The sequence below is a fragment of the Lathyrus oleraceus genome, chromosome 3 (assembly GCF_024323335.1).
Source record: "Lathyrus oleraceus cultivar Zhongwan6 chromosome 3, CAAS_Psat_ZW6_1.0, whole genome shotgun sequence".
NCBI classification, from domain to species: Eukaryota; Viridiplantae; Streptophyta; class Magnoliopsida; order Fabales; family Fabaceae; genus Lathyrus; species Lathyrus oleraceus.
The window spans coordinates 301,148,450-301,156,918 of NC_066581.1; the positions used below are offsets into that span (position 1 = coordinate 301,148,450).

General features: G+C 31.7%; 1 protein-coding gene across 1 annotated transcript; it reads right to left on the minus strand.

Moving 5' to 3' along the window:
- Positions 1-2,747: 2,747 nt before the first annotated feature.
- On the minus strand, positions 2,748-3,302 carry LOC127129192 (nucleolar protein 16-like). Its single transcript, XM_051058470.1, has 2 exons — positions 3,125-3,302; positions 2,748-2,912 (listed from the first exon to the last, which is right to left on the minus strand). Exons 1-2 carry the CDS (start codon positions 3,278-3,280, stop codon positions 2,796-2,798), a joined length of 273 nt encoding a protein of 90 aa, XP_050914427.1. The 5' UTR covers positions 3,281-3,302; the 3' UTR covers positions 2,748-2,795.
- Positions 3,303-8,469: the final 5,167 nt, after the last annotated feature.

Here is an 8,469-nt window from a genome sequence, read left to right on the forward strand (position 1 = left end):
CGCTTTCTAAGACCCTCCTATTTTAATTTTTTTAGGTATACCTTAGACAGCGCTTTTCAAAAAGCGTTGTCTAAGCCCCCCCTTAGACAGCGCTTTTGCCTAAAGCGCTTTCTAATCCCCCCCTTAGACAGCGCTTTTTACAAAAGCGCTGTCTAAGGTATACGAAATTTTTTGAAGCTTTTGTTTTAAACCACATTTTTTCCAGGTTTATAAACCAGAATTTCTACCTGTTTTCAACCAGATTTTGACAGACAATTATCACATTTTATATATGTCATTTTGGCCTTTTTTCTACCAATTTTTGGCTAACAAATATATATATATACCAATTCAAACCAATTTTGCCTTAAATGTATCAAAATATATACAAATTTATGTACACATTTACAAGTCATTACATATACTACAAATGTACACATTAATTACACAAATTTATGAACAAAACATTGAGCTCTATCATGAATTGACACCACTCCTCTTTGATTTCGTCCACTTGATCCTTTGTATAAAATGCACACTTGAATTCCTCAAAGTACTACATAATAATATAACATATTTTGAATTAATTCCAACTATTTAATTATATGAGATATGTGTAAATATAAAAATAACTCATAAGTTAGAAATACATACATCGGTGGGAATCATTAATCGGCCCAAAGCAAGAGTATCTCGCATAAACCTCAACATGAAATACCCGCAATCTATTTGATTACGTTGTTGAGGACACTACATATGAAAAAAAAATATGGATTATAAATCCTAAGTTTTATCAAGTGTCATCACTAATATAATAAAAAATGTGGTAATTAAAAATATACCGCCACTTTAATCCATGTAATGGAGTTGGCGCCCCTCCTTGAGGTTTGGATATCTCGTTGGGCCCGAAAAGCTTGTAGGACGCTAATAAAATAAAAATGAAGCAATTAGAACAATTCACATAAACTAAGAAAATTTTTGAACATTCTCACTTACGTGTCAATTAGGACCTTCATATCCGGGTATGTTGTCCAATCATTTCCTAACGAGTCAAGATAATACACAATTTCTCGGATAGGATTGATTGCGAGCAACAACCAATGTCCACTGTAATGATTAGGCAAATGTTAGATGGTAACTTGGAAAATAATTATAATAGATGAATTTAGAATGAAATGCTAACCCTACCTTTCAATATTGGGTCACCATAGTAGGATACCCAATAGGGTTGAATATAAAAAGATCTAGGAAAAAATCCTAACCCTACCTTTCAAAGTAGTGATACCTCCCTCGGTAAGATACCTTAATAGGGTGTAGTGACACCCTTTCAAAGTAATAGGTACCTAAAAATGTACTTAAAATTAAACTTGATTGGTAGTGGAAAATTATAGTTACTTCAAATTTCCATGAAAATACCATATTCTCATCCTCTAAACATACAAATAACTAAAGGGAAAAAAATCATGTGTAACAATTTCTACAAACCTGAAGAACCAAATGTAAGATTGTTGCATTTTCAGAGTGACATTCTCGAAAATGTAATTTCAATCTTAGCATTCAAACCATATTCCTCTTGGACAGAAGCGCCCAACAGTTGTGCCACTACACACCCTTATAAAATTCAAATGAAGCAGTCATTAAAAAGCTAACAATGTCAAACAATTGTCAATGGTGCGGATCAAAAGATTTCAATCAAGCACGCACACTGTCATTCTTAAGATAATTATTGCCATAATTAAGTTCCAAATTCCTCAATAACAATTACTCCTACAAGTCTAAAATAACGATTAATTGAATCCCTACAGTTCTACCTCATGTAATCAAAATTCAACTCCACTCCACAATTAGGAGGGATTCTTGAGAACTCAGACAGATAAAACAAGTTACATAATAGTTTTCTCCTTCAAGAGTGATAGTGCTGTAACTTGTTGTGACTGCTCCTCCTGCAAATCAGCTTACTTGTTGTTGGTGACCTCCATAAATAGGGTAACCCCCATAAGCGAGAGGATACGTGCTTGGATCATGATGAGGAGAAGGCATATATCCGTATCCATCATAAATAGGGGATGGAAAATATGGCCCGGGCCAGCTTCTGAAGTCAAACCTAAACTGTTATCATCATTGAGATAAAATCAGCAAAAATTCAATTCTATGACAGACATTCTGCAAACAATCTAGTACTATAGCACTTAAAAAGAATTTTATGAGGAAATGAGATGAGAAGGAGGGAGAGAAAGATTACCTGTTTATTTGCAGGATTGCGGCCCCAAGAAAGACGGACTGTTTGCTTGCCAATCATTGTCCCATTAAGCTTCTGCAAAGCCTCTTCAGCATTATTTCTGTCTCAGATTGGCTCTCAGATTGGCTCACAGTTTGCTTGCCAATCACTGTCCCATTAAGCTTCTGCAAAGCCTCTTCAGCATTAATCATAAGTTGCTATAAAGAAAAACCTAATAATATAAGAGCAGAAAGAAAACTCACAGTTGTGTTGGTAGAATCTGTCTCAGATTGGCTCGATGTGCCATTTGACTGGCCTCCTAAATAAAGAAAGAAACAGACAAAACAATTCATCGTGTATATTATATGATTTTATTATAAAATTCGAGAAATAGATATTCACAATATTCATCGTGGAATCGCATTATCTTTTGATTTGGATTTTGTGGGAGTCTATTTCATAACAATATTCCACGAGCAACATCCAAAATGTCAAAACAAAACAAATCCTGATTGTAACAACATTTCACCCATCATGACCCATACACCTGTAGTTGGTAATCTTCGACGGCCCTACACTTGCTCCTAAGCCAAGCATTTCACCTTCCAACAATAAGCGGATTCTTGTTCTTGTATATGTAATAGCTCATGCACAATTTCTCTAAAGTCGCAACTGAATGCTGCATAGGATTTAGCTTTATATCCATCATCATTCTCTGCCATAACAAGATCAAAACATCAAACATCCTCCTAAAAACTAGAAAAACAGACTAATAATGTGAAATTGTAATTTGATTTTAACCTCGATTGCAACCTTATCACTTTACAATATTAAAATCTTCAATCGAAATGAACATTGAAAACAGAAAATAAAGAACATTTAACCAAACCAAAAGGTCCTCCAGAAAAGCAAAAATGAAAATCAAACCTGAAAATCAGCTCCATATTTTTCAACTAGACGACTAATATAAAGACGCTGAATTGAAGTCAAAGGTTGAGGAAGTGCACTTTTACCATCTCTTCTCCTCTTTCCCAGTGCCGATTTCAAATCTACAAACCCAAAATTCACAAAATTCAAACTCATTTTAACAAAATATAAACAATTTCTGACACAAAAACACACTAATTGTTGAAGCAAGAGAAGATAATGAATTGAGGAGAATATATCGTCTTCTTCGAGATCACTGCCGGAATCGTTGGGGTCATCGGAAACAGAAGGAGCTTGAAGATTATCGGTGAGGGAGTTAGGGTCATTGACGACACCGAAGGAGTTGTAGTTTTGTGTGACGCTTCCTTTTTCATCCCATTTAAGGTCTTCTACAAGGGATTGTAACAGTTTGGGAGGAATGGTGAAAGCGGGTTTCAAAACTTTAGGGTTCTTCTTTGGAAGACCCACACGAACCTTAGGTCGAGAATTCTTGTATTTTCTTCGTGGTCTATATTTTAATTGAAAGACTTTAAACAGCGCTTTCTCAAAAGCGCTGACTAAGGTCTATATTTAAAAGCGCTTTCTAAAAGCGCTGTCTAAGGGGGGGTCTTAGACAGCGCTTTCTAAAAGCGCTGTCTAAGACTCCCCCTTAGACAGCGCTTTCATTATTTTTTTAGAACATTTTCCGTGTTTTATTTTTATTTTAACCTTAGACAGCGCTTTCTTTTAAAAGCGCTGTCTAAGATGCGGTGTTAAAAAACCTTTTTGGCGTAGTGATTATTGTTCATTTCAACATTTATAATCGTCTTCAAGGTATATTAATCCTGTATAATACACGAATTGACATAAAAGTTTAATTTGTACTGCATAATTTTAATGAACTGGAAAATCGATATAATATTAAAGTGAAATTTGGGAAGGTATAAATAACTACTGAGACACAAATAATTAAATATTTGAATATTTCCACAAAAATGAGAAGATAGTAATTTGGCAAATTCCAAGGTGCAGTACAAATGCAGAATGCAGAGTGACGAAGGTCCTCTAATTGACCCATAAATTTTAGTATTAGTGAAGTGTGTGGATAAAGAGATACCCCTTGTTTAATGGATTGTAAATTCTTAAGAATATCAGAAATCCTAAAAAATATTTTGTTTCTAAATCAATCTGGAAGATCTTTCCACAGATCAAATGCAATTTCAATGCAAATGTTAATTTGATATATGTTGGGGTAAAGGGTTCTAGTGATCCAAGAGATCTACATGTTTTTACAATATTATTAAAGATCAAAATTAGGACCATGAAAAGGGTATTGAGGAAGAGTACCATTAATAAATATGACCTTGTTCTTGGATGATAGTACTCGCTCATTGCTTGGCTCTAGTTGTGGTAGTTTGAGTCGTTGAGCAAGGAGTGATAAGGAAGGCTCCAGGATTCCCACTTGGATGAAGAAATAAGGGCTTCGTGGATCTTGAGAAGCATTTTTGGGTCATTATTTATTGATGATGTTTCAGGTTTTTAAATTCGATGAGAAATGTATTGGATAAGTGATTCCAAACACAATATGGGGTGGGTGATTGTGTGGGTTTGAAAAACCATTTCCAATACGAATCTTTACCAAAAAAAGAGTTAAGAATATGTTTGTGAAAAAACAAGATAAAAGCAGCAGAAAACATAAATTGGAAATGCAACGAAAATAAATAATTGAAAAGTAAAGAGTTAAGGGAATAAAGAAAGGCATCAGATATTTGTAGAGGTTCAATATAATAATGTGATATACTCCTCTTTCCAAGAATTATTTCTTGAGAGTTTCCACCATGTTATGAGATTTTGCAAAGCTTTTCCCGCGAACCTCCTTACACCAGGATTTGAGTTTTACAATAGCTAACTTCCGAACTCAACACTGAATTTTAACTACGGAGACCTCTCAACCAATAAATTTTATCATCCAGACAATCTTGAACTAATTGAGAGATTTAAACAGAAGACTAAGCAAAAGAGACTTTAAATGGTTTACCTCAATAACTAAACAAGAGTATTTCACTTGGTTTAGTTCACAACCAAAATAAAATTTATCCCAATGAAATTTTATAATATTGCACTTACGCCAGATCTAAAACACCTCATAGATATAAAACTTCACTCTCAAAAGAACTAAGACAAAAGTGAGAAAATTGAGAGAGAGAGAGAGAGAGGGGATTTAAAATACGACTTCTAGTGTGTTATGAAGTGAATGAGAGCCCCCTATTTATAGGATAAAAGTTGGCTCGAAAAGAAAAAAATCTATGAGCCTTTTTAATTCTAATAATCGCTAAGCACATGGCATAATCAATTATCAAGTAAAAAAACAGAAGGTTATACAATAGTTGATTATGATGTGTTAAAAAGAGATAATTGTTTAGACCTAAGAGCTAATCAGTTATACAATGTAAACTTCTCCCCTGTGAAACTTTTTGAACTTTTAGACAATTAGCTAGGCACAAAATATTTTCTAGTTTCTTAAATAAAAAGAGAGAGACTTTCCAATCAATCGAAAATGGGTGTGTAATTTTCCTTAGTAAAATCGAGAGTTAGTCGTATACCTTTACAGACATAGATCACTCAACAAAGACTCAACCAACTTTCACACTTCCTCTCTTTCCCAAATCTGATGCTTTCGATTTCTTGCTACATTCTCTTTGATTTTAGCACTTTACTGAAATCACGAATCTTCTTCTAATGAGACTAAAGATAAATCTTCAAGATGGATACCAATCATACACATAGCTTGATAAAAAATCTTCATTGCCTCCACTAAGTGCCGTTTAACATTAGGTATTATCTTCTAGAGATAAACATTGATAACTTGATCTAGAAGCTCCAATACTTGCTCATAAATGAATTACCCAAACTCATCATCACATAATTAAACTGTAATATCTTGATCTATTATTCCTCAAACACCGCAACTTAATCACAATTTGAATTATTTTTGTGTATTAAATATAAGTCGTTAGACCTTATTAAGGATTAATTATCACCAAATTAAATAACAAATATTAATTTAAAACAAGAAAGTCTAAAATTGTGAATCAGTAAAAGTTGAATATATATTTAAGTTTTAAAATAATTTAAAGATGAAAAATAATTTAAAACCTAGTAGTGTTTAATATATGCCTAGACTTTGATAAATAAAAATGATAAAAATTACTATTTTAAATTATGATTTAATAATATTTTAATATGAAAGTCAACCTAACCTAGTAGTAGTATTTTTGTTTTTGACAAATATACTTTATTTAAAATTTAATTAAGGTTGAAAAACCGCCAAATTATTTGCTTTATTTAAAACTAGATCAATCTAATTCTTTTTTTATATATATTTATATATTATTTTTCAATATTTCTATCAAACTCTATCTAAATTTTATGGCTATTTTAAATCATCTAATTAATTAAAACTTTTAAGTTTTTGATGATGTTTCATATCAATCCAATTACTTTCATAGATTAGAATATCTATTGTATTATGTAGATTTAAACTCATGTTACTATATTTATTGCTATTTTAAGTGATGAAATTATGGTGATAAAGATAAAATTAGTTTAAGGCTAGTCTCGGTAAAAAAAAGAAGTTGAATTTGATCTTCTTACTTCTTTTCAAAAAGATTCTTGGATTGGGAACACCCCTATTAGTTAAGCTCTCAAAGCTCTTATATATCCCCAATCATGTTGATCAGTTAGTGAAAGAACTTCGGAGGTGGAAGGATGATATTTTGGTTTGAAATATTAAGTGGAGAAGAGCTTACCTCCTTGATTATGAGTGGATTTGATTGTAAATTTCATTTATCTCCTTTTTAGAGAATAATAGACAGCGGTAGAGTTATTTTAAGAACGACTTTTATTTAGCATACTCTACTTAGTTCAAGTATTCTTGTTTGTGAATTTCTTGATGATAGTCAAACTATTTATGTGGATTTGATTCTCCCTATTATCTAAATAACGAGAACCCTTCTAAAGTCATTGTGTTTTTCAAGTAGTTTCTTTAGAATATGATTTCCACTATAGAGAATATTTTTAAGAGGGGGTCTCTTTGGTTTTGGGGTGTCAATTGCCCCTTCTATTTAGAATTCTTTGAGTCGTCCTCTCATCTTATTGTGACATGTAAAGGTAACAACTTCGGTTTGATACATAATTTTTAGTTGGTTGGGTTGATGTGTAGTTTTACCTAGAGAACTTTCATATCTTTTTCAAATGTCTTATCTGCTTAGCGGAGTACATAGGATCAAATGAGCTTTTTTATGATCTGCCATATCGTTGTTTGATCGGTATGAAAATCTCCTAAAGATATACTCTTCTCAAGTAAGTTAGTGACAACAAAGGAAATAAAAGAGATGAACATCCTCTCGCAGAGAAGTACATGGGTCAGTTTGGATTAGATGTGACCAAAATCACAACCCAAACAATATATAATACACTTGATAGTGGATTATCTAAATTTATTACCACTATTTTTTTAAGACAAATATTTAAACAGAATATAAAATTTAAATTATGATTTTGTAAAAATCAAAGTTCTATTAAGGTTAACCTAAATTCACATACAATACTCAAAGTTTACTAACATTAGCATTAATCAAATTGTTACATCCTAAATAATTTAAAATTATAATTCACAAAATCACAAATATTTAAATATTTAAGAGGCTAAAATAGAAGCAACCAAATATAAACACATCACACTAATGTAAATAAGGGATTTAACATCATTTTTTTTTTGAGATTTAATACCTGATTTTTTGTGTGTTGTTAACGGTATTTTAAATATGATTTTGACACCGATTTTAAAAAAGGCATGGTAAATCGATTTAACCTTGGTGATAAACTGGTGTTATAAATGTTAAATATTGGTGTTAGAACTAAAATTTGACACATTTTTCTCCTTCAAAGAGGTGTAAACACTTATAAATCGTACTTATTTTTTCCCAAAAAACAGGTGTTAAAGTTTAATGCAGAGTAGTTTGATTAGAAACCAACTTATAACACCTATTTTTACATTTAAAAAAAGATGTAAAACATATATATCATATCAATTTTCTTTAAAATTGGGTGTTAAAAGTTTAACGGAGTTATTTGGTCAGAAACCAGCTTTCCACACCTACTTTTTTTCTTAAATTATGTGTATAAATTTTTCTTATAATGTTTGTACATCGTATGTATCACATCTGTTCTTTACTAAAGTTAGTGTTATAGATGACATCGAGTATGATTTGATTTTAAATTAATCATCAAAAAATATTATTCTCTAAAATGGATAAGAAAAATTACATAACATAACTGTTTAATCATAAATCAAGTTGAGGTCA

Excerpts from the sequence above, each read along its gene's own strand:
- LOC127129192 (XM_051058470.1), bottom strand. The coding sequence starts at position 3,280 with ATGAGTTTGAATTTTGTGAATTTTGGGTTTGTAGATTTGAAATCGGCA. Across the intron at positions 2,913-3,124 it reads AATATGGAGCTGATTTTCAG|AGAATGATGATGGATATAAA; the intron begins GTTTGATTTTCA and ends TTGTTATGGCAG.